At 29.5% G+C, this 23,496-nt stretch overlaps 3 protein-coding genes and 1 long non-coding RNA gene across 4 annotated transcripts; 3 read left to right on the forward strand and 1 right to left on the reverse strand.

Moving 5' to 3' along the window:
- Positions 1 to 13,007: 13,007 nt before the first annotated feature.
- Positions 13,008 to 13,884, forward strand: LOC123887022 (glucan endo-1,3-beta-glucosidase 4-like). Its single transcript, XM_045936294.1, has 3 exons — positions 13,008 to 13,094; positions 13,313 to 13,561; positions 13,732 to 13,884. The coding sequence occupies exons 1-3, from the start codon at positions 13,028 to 13,030 to the stop codon at positions 13,764 to 13,766; spliced, it is 351 nt and encodes a 116-aa protein (XP_045792250.1). The 5' UTR covers positions 13,008 to 13,027; the 3' UTR covers positions 13,767 to 13,884.
- A 385-nt stretch (positions 13,885 to 14,269) lies between these two features.
- On the reverse strand, positions 14,270 to 16,613 carry LOC123887173 (pentatricopeptide repeat-containing protein At4g16390, chloroplastic-like). The gene has a single exon (XM_045936458.1). The coding sequence runs from the start codon at positions 16,338 to 16,340 to the stop codon at positions 14,430 to 14,432; it is 1,911 nt and encodes a 636-aa protein (XP_045792414.1). The 5' UTR covers positions 16,341 to 16,613; the 3' UTR covers positions 14,270 to 14,429.
- LOC123886079 (ATP-dependent DNA helicase PIF1-like) lies at positions 16,406 to 17,344 on the forward strand. Its single transcript, XM_045935419.1, has 2 exons — positions 16,406 to 17,241; positions 17,335 to 17,344. The coding sequence occupies exons 1-2, from the start codon at positions 16,406 to 16,408 to the stop codon at positions 17,342 to 17,344; spliced, it is 846 nt and encodes a 281-aa protein (XP_045791375.1).
- Positions 17,345 to 17,554: 210 nt separating this feature from the next.
- Positions 17,555 to 21,814, forward strand: LOC123883021. The gene is made up of 3 exons (XR_006800101.1): positions 17,555 to 17,630; positions 21,461 to 21,570; positions 21,740 to 21,814. It is a non-coding gene; the product is annotated as an uncharacterized LOC123883021 (long non-coding RNA).
- Positions 21,815 to 23,496: the final 1,682 nt, after the last annotated feature.

Consider the following 23,496-nt stretch of genomic DNA (forward strand, 5'->3'; position numbering starts at 1 on the left):
ACAATGTTACTGATCATGTTAGGACATCTGCTGCTGGAGCTGGTGTTATGACCAAAAAGGAGATTATTGCTGGTTTAAAGGTTCAATGTCAGGAAATAGATAAACAGCAGGCTGAGCTTGAGGAAAGGAAGAAAGTGTTCTTGCAGATGATTGAAGGATTGGAAACTGATGAAATACCTGTCAAAGCTAGTGCAAATGTGACTGCTACAGGTGAACAAAACAATGCAGATGAGGATGAAGGTTATGCTACTGCTACAGATGAGGATGAAGCCTCTGACAGTAGTGATGATGAATGATTTTGTAATCTGTTTAATATTTTACTGTACTTTGTTTTTTGGTTTGTGGGTGTATTTGTGCCCTGGATTTTAGCACCTTCTGAGTGCATGGTCTGTACTTTTAATTCTGCACTTTGGATACTTAACTTTCCTGTTTTGGCACATTTTGTGGCTAAAAAGGGGGAGTAGTACTTTGATTTGTTTGTTTCTGCTACATGTTGTTGTGTCTTTTGTTATGACATGTTTTTAAGTAGCAGTAAGCAAGTATTCAGGGGGAGTAAAATTTTTACCCTGAGATGATGCACAAGCTGATGAAGTCAGGGGGAGTTTGCTACTGAATGGATGCTGCCCTGATTGGACGAACATGTGCTAGAAGATGTGCTCCCATATGTCACAACACCTTTGATGACATATGACATATGATATATGTTTTGCTCTGATACCACGTTTTTAGTTTGCTCGAGGCTTTTGATGATAACTCCGCTGCTGCTGCCTCTGATGCATATATTTTTCACCTATGTGAAATTTTGTTTAAATGATGCTCTAATATTCCTTTTTTTGTGTGACCATGGTGATTTGAAGGATTGCGCTTTTTAATCTCTCAAGGGTAATGGCCTGAAATTGTTTTAGCCAAAAATTGCCAAAGGGGGAGATTGTTGGATATTTGAATTGGCTTAATTTTGCTAAAACAAATATTCTAACAAGATGTTGGAAAACATGTTACAACATCATATTTATTCAAGGAAATCTCGCGCATTTATGAGAGCATTTGCTATATATGGAAATCCACTTAAAGAGCACGCTCAATGGAGATTTGATCTGATCAGGAGCTTTAAGGATAAGACAAACTTAATGGAATAGCTGGATGACTTATCCTATCTTATAAAGTCCTTTAAACACTTTTGGAAAGTCTTGATATATCCTTAATGAAGATTGAAAAAGTATCAGATCATCCTTTATGATTCTCAAGGAGCGTCTGAGCATTTGTGAAGAAAGAGGAGTGTGCCTAATCATTATATATACGAAGACCAAGCTCAAGACTAAGTATCTCATTGAAAAATATTAGTTCACATATTGAATCTTTGTTGAGTCTTTTATTGTTTGATTGTAATTCTTGCTTGTGGATTCTATAACACGAGTTAAGAAGTAAGTTTATTATTTTAAGGTGACTCCTAAGCTTTGAAGTACGGAGTTTACCGTGTGTGATTCACTTAAAGCTTTTAAGCAAAAGTGAAGTGTTGTCTTGGCAAGTTGTCGCCACATCATTCTTAACATTGTATAATCAACACAGGTTGTGTTGTGTGAGTGGAAGTGAGATGGGATCTCATGTCTAGAAGTTCCTAGGCAGAAGTTGCATGAAGTAGTGTCGAGGTTATAAGGCGTAAACCAAGGGTTTGCTGGAGGTCTTAGTTTAAGACGTAAATCCTAGGGTTTGCTGGAGGTCTTAGTAACTAGAGCTATTAGTGGATTTCCTTCCTGGATTGGTATCCCCCAGAGTAGGCAGTTGGCTGAACTGGGTTAACAATTACTTGTGTCATTTATTTATTTTCTGTCAGTTTTTATATGTTATATAAGATGTGCCAACAATAGAAAACAACACTGTTCACAAAGTAGTTGTTGGGACATCTTAGGCAACATCATTCCAGTGATACCAGAATTTCAGACCTGTCTTTGATGGTGATTGTGTGATCTCCTAGTATTTCAGGGGAAAATGTAGCTGCAATAATATTAGCACTTCAACACTCAAGTCAGTATATCAATAAGGTGAGAAAATGTGTTGAATTGGGGTAGAATGTGTGTACCTTAGGAGTGAGTGCATGAATGCTTATATAGAGGAATATTAGGGTTTACTATGTGGTGGGGTCCTCTATGTGTAGAGGATCAAACACAAATATCTCATGGAGTGTCATTTATCCAGTGTATGCTAGCGTACATTGGAACCATGAACCCTCATTCTGTGGTCGTATATGCTTCCATAGTCGCTTGAGAACCACCTGGAAGTCATATCTGTTTTAGTGGGCCTTTTGGTATATTGGTGTTCTTGATAGGGTTATTTAAGAGAATATCTAGTCCACAAATATGCAGAGCTAGGTTAGTCTAGTATTGATGTAGAACGTATTTTGGAGAGGGTTTAGAGCCTCTATATATAGGCGGTCCAAACCCTAGTAGAGGGGGAGCCTACATGCTCCTTAAGATATGGGAGGAAGTTGAGCTCTCCCGGATCTCTCGCCCACATGGCTATTGACCTGGTAGCCGAAAGGGATAATATCTAGTCGTTATGGGCCGGTCCAGCTATTTGGGGCGTTCGCCCAAGTGATGGGGCGAGCCCACTAAGATATAGGGAGCCGCCCAATACAATTGGCCATTAGTCAGTCCAAAGCATTAGGGTCGTAGCGATCGTTATATTATCTTTCATATTGAAGCATTTAATGATGACTAAGGAATTTTTTTTTTCAATCTGACCGCTCAATATCACCAAATTAGAATAACAACCACTTGTGAATTTCAATTGGGACAGTCTAACGGTTCAATCTCAACTAATTCATCGACCACAATCTTCCCGGCATTTTAGGGAAATGTGTCGAGTATGAACATCTCGTTGAAGGACGCATTCATCGAGTGCAAGCCCTTAACGAGTGAGGTAAGACCCTAAGACATGTTAGGTTCGTAGCGAGCGTCAAAATAATTTGACCACAAGATCTAGACACTCTCACAAAAGTGTATAAAGAGAAAAAGAAAAAAAATAATGTGATTTTTTTTATATTTTTATTTAATACTACCTCCGTCCCTAATTATAAGATCTTGTTTGACCACTACACATACGCCAATGCACAATTTTGATGACTAATATCTTTAATTGTCTATTAGTAAAAATTATAAAATTTAATATTTTGAAAATAGTCATCAAAACAAATTGAACAAGATCTTATATGCTAATATTTACGTTTATATATTATTAAAAAAATACAGTCAAAACAATATAAATAAATAATACATTTTTGTTAAACAATGTCTTATAATTAGGGACAGAAGTAGTATATATCATTATATTCATATTTTGATATAACTCTTTTATAAAACCCATTTTATAGTTTAAATTATGTTATAAATGTCGTACCCAAAAATATTAATGACATTCATTTTGGATTTTTTTTTTTTGGTACAATGGATTATTTTATTTATTTATAAAAGTGACAATTATTATAAGATACAAAGATCATGTTTATAAAATAATTTAATTGGTATTTATCGACATTGTAAACAAAATTAATCTCGTGTAAAAATAGAAAAATTGCAAAGACAAAAAATTAAACTAACGACCACACATTATAGTATATGACTATGTCTTTCTTTATAACTAATCAAATTTTATTTTCCTTAAAATAACACCACCCACACTTGATATGCAAATTTGAGTTTTGAAAGTTGTAGAGAAATTAATGTGTGGTGGTTAGTTGGTTCTGTAAGTGCAAAGGGTGACTTTTAGGATACTGTGCGTAGTAAATGAGTGTGATGAATTTGTAATTATCATAAGTTATGTTGTCCATAATTAAACTATAATCTTTTTAATAATATAAAGTGTAAACCATTATATTTATGACAATTCAGATGGGCTGAGTAACCCAATTCTATAAGATGGGCAGTCAAGTTGTCACCTTAACTATTGCTTAGAAAAAAGAAAAAAATGAGGAGCTTTGTAGTGATGACACATCAGCAAAAAAAAGTTTGCTTTACAATTATATATATAATAATAATATATATATTGATTAGCGGGTCAGGCAGCGCCTGCCTGTGTCTAACTTATGTACCCAAAAAAAAAAAGATACGCCTTATGTTATGGTGAGTTTGTTAATAAAAGATTTTTGTTGCTACTAAAAAAAAGCAAGGGTAATGTTGGTATTATGAAAATTCTACCCCAAAACTCATGTATTCTTTTTATATATTATAGTATAGAATAGATATAGATGAAAAAACCATAAAAAAAAAAAAGAGAGGAAGTTAAGGGTATAGAATAGATATAGATGAAAAAACCATAAAAAAAAAAAAGGAAGTTAAGGGCAATTATGGAATAATTAAAAAACCATAAAGGAAGTTAAGGGTAAAATGGACAAAAAAAATCCAGCCTAAACTCTCTTATCCCCTTTATATATTGTTATAGAAGTATAGAATAGATATAGATGAAAAAACCATTAAAAAAAAAAGAGAGGAAGTTAAGGGTATAGAATAGATATAGATAAAAAAACCATAAAAAAAAGAGAGGAAGTTAAGGGTAATTATGGAATAATTAAAAAACCATAAAGGAAGTTAAGAGCAAAATGGACCAAAAAAAATTCAGCCCAAACTCCCTTATCCCCTTTATATACTGTTATAGATAAGTAAGTTAATTAAGGGTTATAGTACACATAAGCATGAATGCAATGAGAGAAGACACATAAGCATCAACTATTGCTTAGAAAAAAGAAAAAAATGAGGAGCTTTGTAGTGATGACACATCAGCAAAAAAAAGTTTGCTTTACAATTATATACTAGGTATTCAACCCGTGCGATACACGGGTTTGATTAAATTTTTTATTTCATAATTTGTTTATCGAATAAAATAATATGATATTTAATTTTTTTTAAGTTTAATATGCATATATGCATATTAACAGCGATTGAGAGATTAAAGCAAAGGTACTCCATATATGTAGAGAAAGATTAGTTTTGCCAAAAAAAATAAAAATAAATTAAAATATTAGTTTTGCCAAAAAAAAAAATTAAATGATTAGAGGGGTACTATGGGTAGTGCGCAGAGAATCCATTCCCTTTTTTGTTTTGAACAGCAATCAATTCCCTTCTCCCTTCTCTGTTAGCGTGTTTCTCCTCTGTATTGTTCATTCCAACTCCATTCATTTTCTGCTATTCAACCGCTGGGCATACTATGGCAACCAGCTCCAGTCCACTCCACCGTTTAAGCGCCGCTCACGATCAATTTAACCGAATCCCTAAATTCCATGGAAGTAAGCCACTGTAGCACCGTCCAATACCGACTCAAAGGCTATTTCAACGGGAAATTCTTCGCTGGCCATGAAATCTGGACATGAAACATGGGTTGGTTAGCCGAACAGTTGATTAGAATGTTTTTTTAAAAAAAGTTGTGTTTTATAATAAATTGTATTAAAAATGATAATTTTTTTAGATGTGTTGAATTATTCTTCGATTATAAAAGTGACTTTTAAAATATTTTTAATTTTTTTTCTCCATTCAAGTGAATCTATAATATAGATAGATAGATAAAAATTGTTTTAAACACAGACAATGTGTCATTCAGATATATATAGAAATTAATTGAAGTGTAGTCGATTAGTGTATTATATTAAAAATTTGTTTTATTAATCTTATTTTTTCTGGGTTTGATTTATATATCTTCAAATTAGTGTAATTTATATTTTAATGTATTTTTTGTTTTTATGAAAATATAATGGATCATTTTAATACATTCTCTATATCTATCATTCTTTGTATCTCTCTATCTTTATCTTAATTATACTTCAATCTCATTATTATTTTATATGAAAAAGTGGTTGATACTTGTCTTGACCTTTAATTTATAAGAATAAGATGACAAGTTAATTAATCGTAAATTATTTTGAAGTATTAATTTTTTTATACTTTAAAGAGGCTTTTTATATTAAACTAAATATTCAAAGATGTACTCTTCAACCCGTGCGTTGCACGGGCTTCATTAGAATGATTTTTAAGAAAATTTCATTAGTAATAACAATTTTGATAAATATTTTTTTAAAATACAATTAAAATATTTTCAAATATTTTTATTTTGTCAATTGAATATATAATATAAAAAGATGGATAAAAAATTGCTTTTGACACAGACAATTATTTTACTCTTCAAAAAATTATTTATTTGTTGTTTATTTTAACATATTTTTAGGTTTTCGGAAAAAAAATTGTCAATTATAAATAGGTACTATAAAAATTTTATTCTAACTTTAGTTATGAAATTATATTTTTTTTTTAAATAAATGAAATCACTCAAATAATTTAAGAATTTTTTTTTTTTTTAGAATGATGTTTAAGAAAATTTTATTAATAATAATAATTTTGATAAATATATTATTTTTTAAAAATACAATTAAAATATTTTTAAACATTTTATTTTCGTCAATTTATATAATATAGAGAGACAGATAAAAATAGTCAATTATAAATAGTTATTATCAACAATTTTATCCGATCTTTAGTTATGAAATTATTATTTGTTTAAAAAAATGAAATCATGCAAATTTAAAAGCAAAATCAAACAACTTTCAAATATATCATTCAGACATTTTATGATGATAACTTCTATAGTATGGTCTGATGGCTTTACATACATGTCTGAGATCGGGAGGTAAATATAAATTTGCTCTTTGAACTATAAAGTTTTCAATGTGATCACACTGTTTTTAGTAAAAAAAAAATACTACATTCGTCACAAATTATAAGTTGTTTTGATCATTTCACACAAACTAAAAAATGTAGTTAATTTTGTATAGAAAAATATAATCAAAAGTTATTTTACAAAAGTTATAATTTAAAAGTTAATTTTGGAGCTGTCACATAAAGTTTTTTAATGTTTTAGAGCTGCCACATCAGTATTAGTGTATATTGTTTTAATGTATAGATAGGTAGTTGGAAATTCAAAAGGCATGTAGTAGAAAATTATTTTTTAAAAAATACATCTATTTTAATAATTAAATATCAAATTCATGAGTTGGTATTAAGTAGAGCATGATAAAGTTGTTTTAAAGAGCTTTCAAAAGAGCTTTTAAAACAACTTTATCATGCATGTGTAAGTAATATTTTATAGGGTTAAATATATATTTTTAATCCCTCTAAATATATTTTAAATAAAGTCACGACATTATTAAAATGATGAGTAGCACTGAAATAAAATGATGAGATTATCAATTCACTAAGCATGTGAAAGGAGACTTTAAAAAAATGAACTAAAAATGAATGAAATGCTTGCATAATTAAGCTTTAAGAAATACATCATACTTTATCTTGACGTAATTATATGTAAGAATTTTTTATTTTTTGTGGATCGTCTTGGTACAATCATATGATTTTTTTTTAATCTTAGTATAGAGGCAAAAATACACTTAGTATTGCTCATCGGAAAGGTTTGAATAAACTCTTGTTAAAATGTAATTTATCTTTGGACATTTTTTATCTTTCTAATCCATTGATTCAGTTTCTTTAAATTATGTATCAAATGCATCAAATAGTGTAACTGCTTACTCTTACTCTCCTCTAAGCAATTTACAATTTTTCTTATTTAAAAGAATGCAATTATTGTGCTACTTTGTTGGATGTTATAGAAATTAAGAGAGAGAGTGTGAACCTAATACAAAAGATACATATCTATCTTATTTGCTCAAACTTAGCTTTTTTCGATTTTCAAACCAATTACCAATCAATATAATAGAGTAACTTTAGTCCATATGGTGTCATAGAAATTAATGAATTAGAAGACATATATGAAAAGTAAAAAATAAAAACAAAAATCATAGTAAAAAAATTGAAAAATACCGCCCAAGAATTGTTGGAGAAGGTGATGCATGATAACTCAACCACAATATTTATTCTTCTTCCTTTCATAACTCTCTTGTAAACAATGAGTTCCCATATTCTTTTTCATATAGGGAATCAACAATGGCACTCAAATAATAATATAATATTAATAATAATTATTAAGAAATGTTTGATTCAGAAAGTTTGGAACAACTCGCATGCTTTTGTATATTGAAAATCATTTTGTAAGTGATATTCAATTTTACAACGGTTCTATAACAAAAATTGAGTAGGACTATTCATATATTCTGCAATGACTCTACAATGACTTTGCATTTATATAATTATACACAAATATCCATTAAATACTTAAAGTATACATGAAATTACCAAATCCACTCAATATTATATAAAATTAAACAATTATCCTAAAAAGACCATAGAAGTATTTCAAAGATAGTCAGATATTCAAATCCATCCATAAAAATATTTTAAAAGAAATTAAGCACAAAACCATGAAAATTGAATAGACCAATATCAAACACACACGATAAAAATATTCCAAAAGGCATGACATCGTGACACAACAGGCCTTTCTGATGTTGATTGAGACACAAAGGACGAATCTATGTTCTGCAAATACACAAAAAAAAAAAAACCAAGATATAAAAAATAAACGAAGTGCAATATTTATTCAATTACCTTGTTTTTTCCTGTTTTCTTCTAATGTTGATTGAGACACAAATAATGAATTTGAGATCTGCAAACACACACAAAAGAATATAAAATCCTCTTAATTCTATTTCAAAGATTCAAATATATCCATAAAAGTATTTTAAAAGAAATTAAGCACAAAACCATGAAAATTGAATAGACCAATATCAAATACACACGTTAAAAATATTTCAGAAGGCATGACATCGTGACACAACAGGTCTTTTCGATGTTGATTGAGACACAAAGGACGAATCTATGTTCTGCAAACACACAAACAAAAATAAACCCAAGATATAAAAAATAAATGAAGTGTAATATTTCTTCAATTACCTCATTTTTTCCTGTTTTCTTCTAATGTTGATTGAGACACAAAGAATGAATTTGAGATCTGCAAACACACACAAAAGAATATAAAATCCTCTTAATTCTTATTGTTATACAGATAACTTGAAAGCAAAATTAAAAAAAGAAAAGAGAGTAACATTCTAAGAAAACAATAAACTCTTTATTAGGCGATTGATGAATACAAAAGTTAATATAAAAATGAAAAGAAGGAAGAAGAACCAACTAATCCATAAATTAAAGGAGAAAACGAAGATAATGAAGCATCATGCAAGCAATGATGCATGTCCTAGCAAGATTTTCATTTTATATAAGCATAATGTTAGAATTGTTTTTTCATGTCAAAGGCTTGACACTCAAAATAAGTACCAAAAAAATAAAAATAAAAGAACGACCATATAGTATGAACATTCTAAGCAATTGATAATGAACAAAAAGACTAATGCTTAAAATGTAACTATATATAAACACACAACAACCTTTAAATTAATACATTCAAGACACCAAAATGTGTTTTAATTTCAATGTATGGAAGATGAAATATACAACCGTTGCTCATGAAAATATCCTACTATCAATACCTCATGAAAATGTAACTGCTTTGGCCTTTTATTATCCTTGTAGTGCATACTTAAGTGAACAATTAAGAAAAAAAATGAGAAAACTACAGTTAGCATTTGGAGTCATAAATGGGCAATTTAATTTTGTTCTCCTCACTTCATATGTCATACCATGTTTCTTAAAATATGACAGATCATCATGTCATGGAAATAACATAAGAGATGACACATAAGCATCAACTATTTTGCTCAAACTTAGCTTTTTTCGATTTTCAAACCAATTACCAATCAATATAATAGAGTAACTTTAGTCCATATGGTGTCATAGAAATTAATGAATTAGAAGACATATATGAAAAGTAAAAAATAAAAACAAAAATCATAGTAAAAAAATTGAAAAATACCGCCCAAGAATTGTTGGAGAAGGTGATGCATGATAACTCAACCACAATATTTATTCTTCTTCCTTTCATAACTCTCTTGTAAACAATGAGTTCCCATATTCTTTTTCATATAGGGAATCAACAATGGCACTCAAATAATAATATAATATTAATAATAATTATTAAGAAATGTTTGATTCAGAAAGTTTGGAACAACTCGCATGCTTTTGTATATTGAAAATCATTTTGTAAGTGATATTCAATTTTACAACGGTTCTATAACAAAAATTGAGTAGGACTATTCATATATTCTGCAATGACTCTACAATGACTTTGCATTTATATAATTATACACAAATATCCATTAAATACTTAAAGTATACATGAAATTACCAAATCCACTCAATATTATATAAAATTAAACAATTATCCTAAAAAGACCATAGAAGTATTTCAAAGATAGTCAGATATTCAAATCTATCCATAAAAATATTTTAAAAGAAATTAAGCACAAAACCATGAAAATTGAATAGACCAATATCAAACACACACGATAAAAATATTCCAAAAGGCATGACATCGTGACACAACAGGCCTTTCTGATGTTGATTGAGACACAAAGGACGAATCTATGTTCTGCAAATACACAAAAAAAAAAAACCAAGATATAAAAAATAAACGAAGTGCAATATTTATTCAATTACCTTGTTTTTTCCTGTTTTCTTCTAATGTTGATTGAGACACAAATAATGAATTTGAGATCTGCAAACACACACAAAAGAATATAAAATCCTCTTAATTCTATTTCAAAGATTCAAATATATCCATAAAAGTATTTTAAAAGAAATTAAGCACAAAACCATGAAAATTGAATAGACCAATATCAAATACACACGTTAAAAATATTTCAGAAGGCATGACATCGTGACACAACAGGTCTTTTCGATGTTGATTGAGACACAAAGGACGAATCTATGTTCTGCAAACACACAAACAAAAATAAACCCAAGATATAAAAAATAAATGAAGTGTAATATTTCTTCAATTACCTCGTTTTTTCCTGTTTTCTTCTAATGTTGATTGAGACACAAAGAATGAATTTGAGATCTGCAAACACACACAAAAGAATATAAAATCCTCTTAATTCTTATTGTTATACAGATAACTTGAAAGCAAAATTAAAAAAAGAAAAGAGAGTAACATTCTAAGAAAACAATAAACTCTTTATTAGGCGATTGATGAATACAAAAGTTAATATAAAAATGAAAAGAAGGAAGAAGAACCAACTAATCCATAAATTAAAGGAGAAAACGAAGATAATGAAGCATCATGCAAGCAATGATGCATGTCCTAGCAAGATTTTCATTTTATATAAGCATAATGTTAGAATTGTTTTTTCATGTCAAAGGCTTGACACTCAAAATAAGTACCAAAAAAATAAAAATAAAAGAACGACCATATAGTATGAACATTCTAAGCAATTGATAATGAACAAAAAGACTAATGCTTAAAATGTAACTATATATAAACACACAACAACCTTTAAATTAATACATTCAAGACACCAAAATGTGTTTTAATTTCAATGTATGGAAGATGAAATATACAACCGTTGCTCATGAAAATATCCTACTATCAATACCTCATGAAAATGTAACTGCTTTGGCCTTTTATTATCCTTGTAGTGCATACTTAAGTGAACAATTAAGAAAAAAAATGAGAAAACTACAGTTAGCATTTGGAGTCATAAATGGGCAATTTAATTTTGTTCTCCTCACTTCATATGTCATACCATGTTTCTTAAAATATGACAGATCATCATGTCATGGAAATAACATAAGAGATGACACATAAGCATCAACTATTGTTTAGAAAAAGAGAAAAATGGGAAGCTTTGTTAGGCTGCCACATCAGCAAAAAAAAAGTTTGCTTTACAATTATATATATAGAAGATATATAATATATATATATTGATGACTAGCGGGCAAGGCAGGCGCGTTCCGCGCCTGCCTGTGTCTAACTTATGTACCCAAAAAAAAAGATACGCCTTATGTTATGGTGAGTTTGTTAATAAAAGATTTTTGTTGCTACTAAAAAAAAAGCAAGGGTAATGTTGGTATTATGAAAATTCTACCCCAAAACTCATGTATTCTTTTTATATATTATATAGAATAGATATAGATGAAAAAACCATAAAAAAAAAAAGAGAGGAAGTTAAGGGTATAGAATAGATATAGATGAAAAAACCATAAAAAAAAAGAGACGAAGTTAAGGGCAATTATGGAATAATTAAAAAATCATAAAGGAAATTAAGGGCAAAATGGACCAAAAAAAATTCAGCCCAAACTCCCTTATCCCCTTTATATATTGTTATAGAAGTATAGAATAGATATAGATGAAAAAACCATAAAAAAAGAAAGAGAGGAAGTTAAGGGTATAGAATAGATATAGATGAAAAAACCATAAAAAAAAAAAAAGAGGAAGTTAAGGGCAATCATGGAATAATTAAAAAACCATAAAGGAAGTTAAGGGCAAAATGGACAAAAAAAAATCCAGCCCAAAACTAGGGTTTGGTGTGGATTTTTATTATTTCCACATTTACCCTCTCATATATGGTGTTAACTTTTCTTAATGACAACATTACCCTTCAAAACTAAATATAATAATATAATAATAATAATAATAATAATATAAATAATAATAATAATAGTTACATGCCCTCTCATATATGGCATTATGGGAATATAAAGTTTACTAGTATTTTTAAAGAGGTCAAATTCACCGTTTTAGTTAGAAAGTCCAGGCCGTCCATTCGTTTTCACAAGTCAAAGTCAAACCGTAAGAGTATCTTTGATCGTCAAGATAAAAGAGCCATAATAGGATAAACAATCATATTTTGTCTTCATAAACTACTTGGTGCGCAAGCATGATACGATAAATCAATCTTATCTTAATTGAAAGCTTGGGGAATTGAAAAGTATTATTAAAGGGTCAAAGACGGCAATAAATGATCATTTAAAGATTGCTCAAAAGAGATTTGAACTTCGTCCCTTAATTCACAAAATCAGACTCTTTTGCATATGAACAAAATAATAATATATTATGGCATTATGGGAATATATAGTTTAAGGATACCACCAGTATTACACCAACAAAAAAAAGTTAGATACTAGCTAGTAGCTCCTGAAGAACAATGGCTACTCCAAAGCTCAAAATTTTGATAGTTATGCTACTTGCGACCCTATCATTCCAAGCATCAGGTAAACTCAGCATTACCCTGATAAGTCTATCACTTTCAGCTAGAGTTTACTTAGCAATGTTTTAAAATGAGATAAACTAAAAGGATTTGTTTCATTATGCTTTATAGGTGGCAACCATTTTTCGAGTGTAAAAACAACAATATATTTACTTAATTATTATCTAATCAAGTATAGTGCAATATCTTATTAGATCATGGTGAGTAAATGGTAAATTTCAGGACAATTTATGGAATGGTGCATAGCTGATGAACAGACCCCAGATGATGTGCTGCTGAGGGCAATGGATTGGGCTTGCCATGTGGGAGGAGTAGATTGCAGCAAGATACAAGTGAACCAGCCCTGTTTCCTTCCAAATACAGTGAAGGATCATGCCTCCTATGTCTTCAACGATTACTATCAGAAGTACAAACACAAAGGAGGATCTTGCTATTTCAACTCTGCTGCAATAACCAGTGATCTTGACCCAAGTAAATAATCTCTCTTAATTTAAATCATATTAATTTACAGTAAGACAGTGAATCCCAAAGGGGACAAAAGTCCCTTCAGTACATGACATTATCACTTCAATATTATCTTATTTTGAAAAAATATCAGTTCAAACTTCAAATGATATATTTTCTCTTTGTTTCAATGGCAGGCCATGATTCTTGCAAGTTTGAGTTTATCCCTTGAATGAAGTTTGGAGTAATATATATTCGCAAAGTGAAGACAATAATGAAGTCCATGAAATGTTCTGTCTGTGTATCTTATATTGTTGTAAAATGACATTGAAATTTTAATTTTCTGCAATTTCAATGGTTGAGAAATAATAATCGGCAATACTGTTTGTCAATTGGATTTTCTCACATTTTTAATGTCGTTATAGACTTTTACTGGATTAGTGTAAAATTTAACAGTTAGTTTAGATTAAGGAACACATCAACTAATAAATCAAAGTTTAGTCAACCTAAAGTTAAAAAGCTCTCAATTAGTTTAACAATTTGCTAGTGTTCATTTTCATGTTTTTGGTTGAACTCATTTATAATCCCTATTTCCAAATGTGTGCAGTGGACCTCTTAATAGACAAGGAGTGTTTAGCAATTTGTGTACATAATAAATTTAGCCATTAGCAGAATTTATAGTTTTCCTATATTACACAATTGCATAGAAACCAGGCGCCACCAAACAAGATAGTATACACTAGTATCAGGTCTTCATTTACTCTATAAGGCATCCAAATAAAACAATTGATACTTATGAAGCTAATACAAAATTTCCTAAAAAGACAAGGAAAAACTATATTATCACCAGACAAAAGCCGGTGTTAGAACATCTAACAACCAACATGTTCATTAGTTATGCAGCAACTAATTCAGATGAACTCCTAGACTTCATCCATGACTTGACTGCTACCCGTGTAGTCAAAAACCAGCCAGCCTTATCAGGAGACTCCCTAAATGGAGCATTGATTTCCTTCATATGTGAGTCAATAACACTTGCTAAACCTTTCTCGGAATACCTGTGTCTCCCATGACCGGTATTGATCCCGAACAGTGGCGGAAGGTCCTCCTCTCCTGATTCCAAAGCCTTAGAGAAATCGTTCATCCAAACATGGAACGCAGTCAGCGCAGCTCCAACTGAGAGACCCTTTAAGTGCAAAGACCACTGAGTTTGAGACCTGGATTGTATATCAGTATATATCTCAAGTGTCAACCCAAGGTCAAGAAGCACACATGCTTTGTCCAACAAATCCAGGTTGATACAAAGATCAATCAGAGAATTGCAAAATGCCCTCTTTACTCCATCGGTAACTGAACCGAAGAGTTCTAATGCTTCTTTTCGGAACTCTCCATCACCTTCCAGCCCATGCACCACATATCTTACCACAGACCCTAGCTTTGGATTAGCCTTTTTGACACAATCCGTTAACTTACCAAGTTCTTCTTTTGGTGTTTGGGTCATAACATTCAGAAGACAACCGCAAAATTGATCATCCGGTGCAAGGCCCATATCCAAGAGCTGATGAAATGTCTTCACAACATCGTCAGTGCGCTTGGCTTTTCCATAGCACTGGACGAGCGAAGTTAGAACAAAAATAGTAGGCTCAGATCCAGATTCAATCATTTGATTCATCATTCTCTCAGCCTCTGAAACTTTCCCAATGCAGGAATATATGGCAATCAAGGAAGAGAATGTCCAACTATCGGGACTGCAAGTATCGGAACTTTTCATGTCTTCAAAAATTTCAAATGCTAGGTCAGTGTAACCAACATCAGCGCACATAGCTAAAAGGGTATTATAAAGATGGGTATTCAAATCCATTCCTTGTGCCTTCATTTCCCTATATACAATGAGAGCATCCTCACAAAACCGTGCTCTACCATAGGCATGTAAGAGAGACGCATAGGTTGATCTATTTGGCAAAATTTTATTATTTATCATCTCTTTGTATATAGTTTTGGCCTGCCACGGCCTCTTTGCTCTCCCCATGGCATCCAAAAGAGTGTTATAAACAACCAAGTTAGGCTTAACACCAACAGCCTTCATTTCTTCATAAACATTTAAGCATCCATCATAATTTCCAGAAATCCCATACATCTTAATCAACGTAGAGAAGGTCACATGATCAATGCGCCATTTCTCGGTTCTAGCACGATCGTACAAGTGCAAAGCCATATCAATATTACCAGCCTTTCCATAAGCATCAATCATAACACAGTACGTAATATCATCAGGTTCACAACCAAACGATGGCATCTTTTCAAACCACTCGACAGCCTTTTCGGGCAAATAACAAGACCTAGCACAGCTAATTATAGTTGAAAAAGTAAAATTATCAGGCTTCACCCCTCTCTGAAGCATTTCAACAACCACCTTCTCTGCACCATCCAAATCCTTACATTTTTTAAACACCTTGAGAGTAACATTGTAAAGAATCACCTCCCTAGTAGGTCTAATCTTCCTCTGAAGATACCGAAGAACAAAAGGTACAACAACAGAATTCTCCATATTGTTGATGATAGTCACAGCGTCATGCTCAACAACCTTATCTCCTAAACGGTCCAAAATTTGAGAAACATCATGTTGGTTGGGATGACATGAATCCAAAGAGTTGGAAAACTTGACAAGATAATTGTACCTTGCATCATAAGATTTCTTCCCAAGTTGTTTGGCTCTGGGGCTATTGGGATTGACCCATATGTAACTGCTTTTGGAGGAAGGAGATTTGGCGTCATATTCTAAATAATTATGTGCTAGTCCATGCATGTATCATCAAGTCTCAATTATGGGCTCATACTAAGGTCCTACGTTTGCGTCAGAATATGCGATCGATGCATGATCATGAGTTTGCATCATTTCTTATGCGTATTGGTGATGGAGTTGAACCTACCAAACCTGATGATATGGTGAAGATACCTCCCCAAATTGCAATATCATGGGAAGGAGAACATTCTATACAAGTTCTTATCGACCATATTTTCCCCCAATTAGAATTGCATGGTTGGGATGCATCGTATATGACACAAAGAGCCATACTTACACCTAAAAATGATGACGTCCAAAAATTAAATGATATACTTATCAACCAGTTTTCAGGAGAGGAACATAATTTGTTGTCATTCGACGAGGTTGAAGGGGACACCCGCCACTTATATCAACAGGAATTCTTAAACTCCATTACTCAAGGTGGTTTACCTCCGCATATTTTAAAATTAAAAAAAGGTGCACCACTTATGTTGCTGCGGAATCTTGACCCTAGATATGGCCTGTGTAACGGGACACATTTATTATGTCGTGGTTTGTTTATGAACATGTTGGATGTCCAGATTCTAACAGGAAGCAATGCTGGAAAAAGAGCTTTTTTGCCAAGAATTAAATCAAAAACATCAGCAAGTTCAGGTCTTCCATTTGTGCTTAGGAGAAAACAGTTTCCTGTAAGACTAAGTTTTGCAATAACCATAAATAAGTCACAAGGACAAACCATTCCAAATGTCGGAATCTATCTTCCGAGCCATGTTTTCAGTCATGGCCAGCTATATGTGGCTTTATCTAGAGGTGTTTCACAAAATTCAACAAAGCTACTCATCAGAGATGGCAAACTACAAGGTGAAGATGGAGAGTTTACAAAAAATGTAGTTTTTAAAAACATTCTTTTATCACAACACAGGTATTTTCATATTTTAAAATTTGTTACACCAATTACACATTTATGCCTTAATTCTTACAAATTATATTGCACTATTACAGTTTGTCTTTATAGATTGTTATAGATTATTAAATAATTAAATAGTGTCTTATTTTGATTATATATACAGACAACATACGTTACAGCGAGATCTTCCAACTTTGTCATGAGTTAAAAACCAAAAAATTTGACGCATATTTCGATAACCAAGTAAGTTATACTTAATCATATTTCATTATTCATTTTATATTTTTGATCCATTTATTTATCAAAGCATATTATAACACTTTTAGGAGGGAGACTTTCAAAAGAGATGGAACACATGGAAGGATGAGCAATCAATGTCATCTATCAACAAAGTTGATAATAAGGTAAGTTTAAAGTATACATTACAAAATTATTATAACTAGGGATAAACCCGTGCGTTGCACGGGTTTGATTAAAATATAAAATTAAAATATTTTTATAAATAAAAAATAATAATTGCGATAACTATAATCACATATAGTTAAATAATAGATATTATTTTAAAATATGATTATATTTAATATTAGTATATGAGTAAAAAAAAAAGTTGTTTAGAAATATTAGATTTTTTATTAATTTATATCGTAGTTTGTTTACATTTTAATGTAATAGATCTCTTATAATATTTCATAAGTTTGAAAGGATGTATCATTTTTTATGTTATTAGTGTAATAATATAAGATTTTAGTTTTCTTTATATGAGTTGCAATTTTATAGTCAAATGTCACTTTGTTTTTTAATTTTGATGTATCCCTTATTTTATTATTTTCAATAAGAGTTGGAGGCATACCTAATTATACTTGTAGACAATATTGCTCATGAGAAATGTTAAAAAAAGTTTTGATTATAGAATATGATTCATATATGGTGGCTTTGACTATTTATTCCACGTGTTCTCATTTTTTGAAAATTATGTATCAAATAGCATATTTTGCTTACTACGTTCTATGCAATTTAAGGTTCCAAATAGCTTATCTACTTACTCATCTCTCGTTTTCTTGGAGTTTATTCTCACTTATTCACTTGGTGAAATTTTATTCCAACTTTATTAGTCCCAATTTTTTAGTCTATTGTTTGGTTCACTTTTTTTTTTTGCTTGGTCCTTTTGTTTTTGGTTTGTTTTTCTTTTTCTTGGTGAGGTTTGTGTCTCTTCAAAATTATTGTTAGTTTTTGTCCCTCTTATTTAATATTTTCTTGAACATTTATTTTCTTATTATATTATATAAACCTGAATATTTATTGTTGTCAATATATAAGTTTGGACGAAGATTTTATATATTTGAATTTTGGTTAAGGTAAAGAAAGTCTTATAGATGAATTTAAGATTTAACATGTGTCATCTTCTTATTTGCTTAAAAAAATGTCATCTTATTCTTATAAATATTCCACTATTTTATTTTCAGCCGTAACGTAAACATTCTTTTAGAATATGTACTTAATTTATCCAAAAAGTTATATTATTATGTAAATTAAATTAATAATTTTTGAATTGTTGGTGAATTTTAGTTGTGTGTAAATATGTTTAAATATATGTGTGATTATATTTTCTAAATATATGTAAATATATTTTAACATCTACGGTTTTAATAATTTCTAAAATTTATTTTGACAAATGAGCATCAACAATTTTTATTTAATAATTTTTGTCTTTTTTTAATTTAATTTAGAAAGTTTTTAGTACAATTCTAAGTGGGAGGAAAAAGTATTTAGCACAATTTCTAAACTAACATGTTTTTAGCACAATTCTTTTCATCGATTCATTTTATGGTTGTAAGAATAAGATGACATGCGTAGATTAAAATAGGACCGTCCATTAAAATTCATATATACTCATATTGAACCATCCAGATTTAGGCAAGTGTTATACGATAAATGCATGAAGATTATATATTTGGACAACCTCTAAGTCAATTTGAATCAATATAACTTCTTGCATGTATTACAATTATAAAAACCGCAAGACTTGAGTGTCAACTACAAAAAAAAAAAAAAAAAAAAAAAAAAAACTTATTTTAATTTCTACTTTGTTTTTGTTTCTATATTTCTCTTGATCGAGATCAAGTAGATCACATACACATTGTAGACAATATAGTATTTAAAAATGAGACACATATTTATATTTCTAAATTATTTGGATTGTCCTCTTTTAATTAAATTCCTCCAACATCAATATACCCTCGATCTATATAAATTTTAAGGCACTTCAAAATCAATAAATAGAAGTCTATTTTATCCTCTTCAACTTATTCACATGAAAATAATTAATTATATTTCCATTAATCAACAATTTTTTATACAAATCTTTTACCTTATATAAAATAATAAATGAAAAAGAAAATAAGAAACAAATAAGCTAAAACATTAGACTAATAAAATAATAAATGAAAAAGAAAAGTTGTCTAATTACAAACATTATATCAATAAAAAAAAATGATGGTTTACAAACTGCCATTAGAGTTAAATACACATCCTTACATGAGGTGTCATTTCATAGGCTTTATAAGGAGCAAAGATGCAACGTAAGCAAAAATATAAGTATGTTTTATCCTGTTCTCCTCCTTCACATGAAAAAATAGTCATATTCATATTAATCGATTCAACTCAAAGTTTAATTAATCATCGAACAAAACACCGGTTGATATTTAAAAAAATATCCAACCTAAAAAAGAAATAAAAAAATGATTAGAGATGTTCTAAACTCAGAGTAATAGAAAAATTTCAATTTACAAACATATTAATAGGCAACTATCACATATATGTATATCAATTTATTAATCAATCACATGTAGAAATACTTGATATTCTAAGAGGTTAGACACCATCACATACCAAGGACAAAAACCAATATACTTATGATGTAACTATATATATGCACACAATAGCTTTTAAATCAATTCAAGATATTATAATGTGTAACTTTAAGATATGGAAGGTGAAGATGCATAACTTTTTCTCATGGAGATGTTAGACAAAGAAACCATAGAGTTTTTGCCATGAGATAGATAAATTAAAATTTTGTTAAAACATAGAAGGTAGACTTCCTGGTATGTGGTGATAATTAGCTTTTGGGTTAACTTTATATAGAGCTTGTGTTTGATAATTAGCTAAATTTACATATTCAATATTAGTGTCTCCAAGAATTCTTTGTTTTCAATTGCATTAATAGGAAATTGTAACATACAATATATATTTTAATAAGATATTGCAATGCAATTAAAACAATAACATGATGCATCATTCCACCTTTCATTACTTGCAATTCATTTTTGTCTCAATTCAACAACAATAAATTGTGTTAGTTTTTTTTTAATATATTATTATTGTTTATTATTTATTATTAAAGTAACTCTATTATATGAAATATGAAAAAGTTTTAATAAAGATTGTAGACTTTTCTTATAGAGTGTCACATCATCACAATAACTTATATGCCTAAGTAGAGTTATAAAATTAGAAGTATGATCCCTTTTAATTCATTAGGCTAAGTAGAAGTATGATCCCTTTGGTTTCAAGCAATCCCTTCTAAACAATATAAGTAATGAAGAATGATCCCTTTTTAATTCATTTAGTATTGAAAGAATATATTTCAAGCAAGAGAGACACACATTTTTTTTATTATTAAATTCAGTTCTTTAAGGGATTGATCAAAGAGGTTTGGAATATCAAAGTGACTCACTTGCTTGAAATATAATGATTCCTTTTTTTATTAGTATTGAAAGAATTCCAATAGTCATGAATATTTTGTGGTTATATAAATCTTATATATTAGTTGGTCCATTTTAATTTAATAATTTTTCATTTTAGTTAGTTGGTCCCTTGTAAGAAGTTATATAGTGATAATTTGATATATTGATAATTAAAATAAAAATGATTTAATTAAAGATAATTAAAATTAAAATGATTTAATTAAAGGAGATGATGAAAAGGTTATATAGTGATAATTTGATATATTGATAATTAAAATTAAAATGATTTAATTAAAGATAATTAAAATTAAAATGATTTAATTAAAGGAAATGATGAAAATGTTTTTTAATAGAGATTGTAAACTTTTCTTATAGAGTGCCACATCATCAAAATACTTGATTGTGAGCAACTCAACATTCCTTTTACTTGTAAATAAAAGATAGTATATCTATGTGATTTACTAATACTTAAATTTTCTGATTAAAAGGTTCATCGTCTAAGAGTTTACTCTGTTGGGTGGGGTGCCACAGTAATAACAGATAAAACACAACTGTGGAACATGGTGAAAAGAGAAATATTATCTCAAAGGACGACTAGGTATTTATTGCAGTTATTTACAAAAATATCTTATTATACATGAAATTCATTATTATTCAGAAATGATTTAACTTTCTCATATATATATATATATATATATATATATATATATATATAGTTACTCTCATCCATCGATAACAATATACTAATTGTTTTTCTCATTTTTCAGGAATATCCAAAATGTTGCAGCAAGTATTAGTAACCATTCACAAAAATCTTTTAAATTAAAGCAAGACATCTTCATTCTTCAGGTTTTTTAATATCAAAATCTATTTATATATACTATTCCATATAATAAATATATATATTTTTCCATAACATGTTTAATATGTTATTATTTTAATCATTAATTGCGATTTAATTTGTAGTTTTTCAAGAGTAAACAGTTCATTGATAAAGCAATATATGGAGAACTGGTGAGAATATTTGCAAGGTAAACAACACTATACTCAAGTGATTACATATTATTCATTATTTTCTAACAATATTGTCTTTTTACTTTAATAATAAGTTAATGGTTGATTCACATATATTTCATGTTTAGCCTTCTGATAAAATTCAATGAAACCAAAGTAATATATATATATATATATATATATATGTTTATGGTTGTAGAATACTTGAGTAAATCCAATGGACTGCTTAGGAATTGAATTTTCAAAAAGACTATGTCAGCAAGAGAGTGGCTGAATTAGTTAGTAGCTGGGATTCCAAGTTTGTAACCAAATGTTGTCGTTGTTATTACGTATATATATATATATATATATATATATATATATATATATATATATATATATATATATATATATATATATATATATATATATATATATATATATATATATATATATGATTATGGTGTAATTTCAACTTTTGATGTTTAATTTGAGATTGCATATCATCTCTACCGGTTATTTGATTGAATTAAGACATGTTTAAATTTTGTGTTAATGTTAGTTTTATTTTGTCACATTTCGTCATTAAAGAGACTTTTATATTGGATTCAACGTCTCTATGTAACTATGTTTTAATAACACAATATATCTATTATATGCTTCTTTTGGTACTGTCAAGAAAAAATGTCTTCTTTTAGTTTTACTTTTAACAACAAACTTACATAATTCATGTTGCTATGATTTTTTTTTTCCTCAACGTTACTTTACCTATGGTGCGGACTAATACACGTATATTACAATTTTTTTTTTGAGGGAACCTGAAAATGCACAAATTAGTTTAAATAAAAATCAAACTTATAATAAACCATTGTTTACAATTTATTTACATTAATATAATAGAAAACGCGAATCACACAAACAGGCGCGGAACGCGCCTGTTTGGCCGCCAGTAATATATATTGTAAATAAACCCACTTGGGGTTGATTTAGTGGTGTTGGCTTGAGTCCTTGAAATATGCTTCTCTCAAGGTTTTGGGTTCGATCCCCTCTAGTGCCAATTTCGGCGAGCAAGTCCATACAGAACAAAAAACTCAGGCTTTAAATGGTGTCCCACAAGTGGACGATGAGATTGGTCTCATTGGATTAGTCGGTCCTAAGACCAGATACCAAGTTTTCAAAAAATATATATTGTAAATAATTTATGGTAACTATATATGGTATTTGTTTTTTTGACTTTAATGCACTTTTGATCCCCCTAGAAAAACTTAAACTTTTGATCCCCTATTTTAAAAGCCAACTTTTTGATCCACTATTTTAGTTTTTTCTGAATTTTGGTCCCCAATCTCGATTTGGTCAAAGTTTTGCTTATGTGTTATGCTCATTGATGATGTGGCAGTGTCCATATTGACATATCATATTCCTTGTCATTATTATTATTTTTTTAAATAAAATATTATGTTTTAAAAATATTAAAATAATAAAAAATAATTAATTAAATAATTAAAAATAGTAAATTACCCAAATATATAAT

Source organism: Trifolium pratense, linkage group LG5 (genome assembly GCF_020283565.1).
Source record: "Trifolium pratense cultivar HEN17-A07 linkage group LG5, ARS_RC_1.1, whole genome shotgun sequence".
In the NCBI taxonomy this organism is placed as follows: Eukaryota; Viridiplantae; Streptophyta; class Magnoliopsida; order Fabales; family Fabaceae; genus Trifolium; species Trifolium pratense.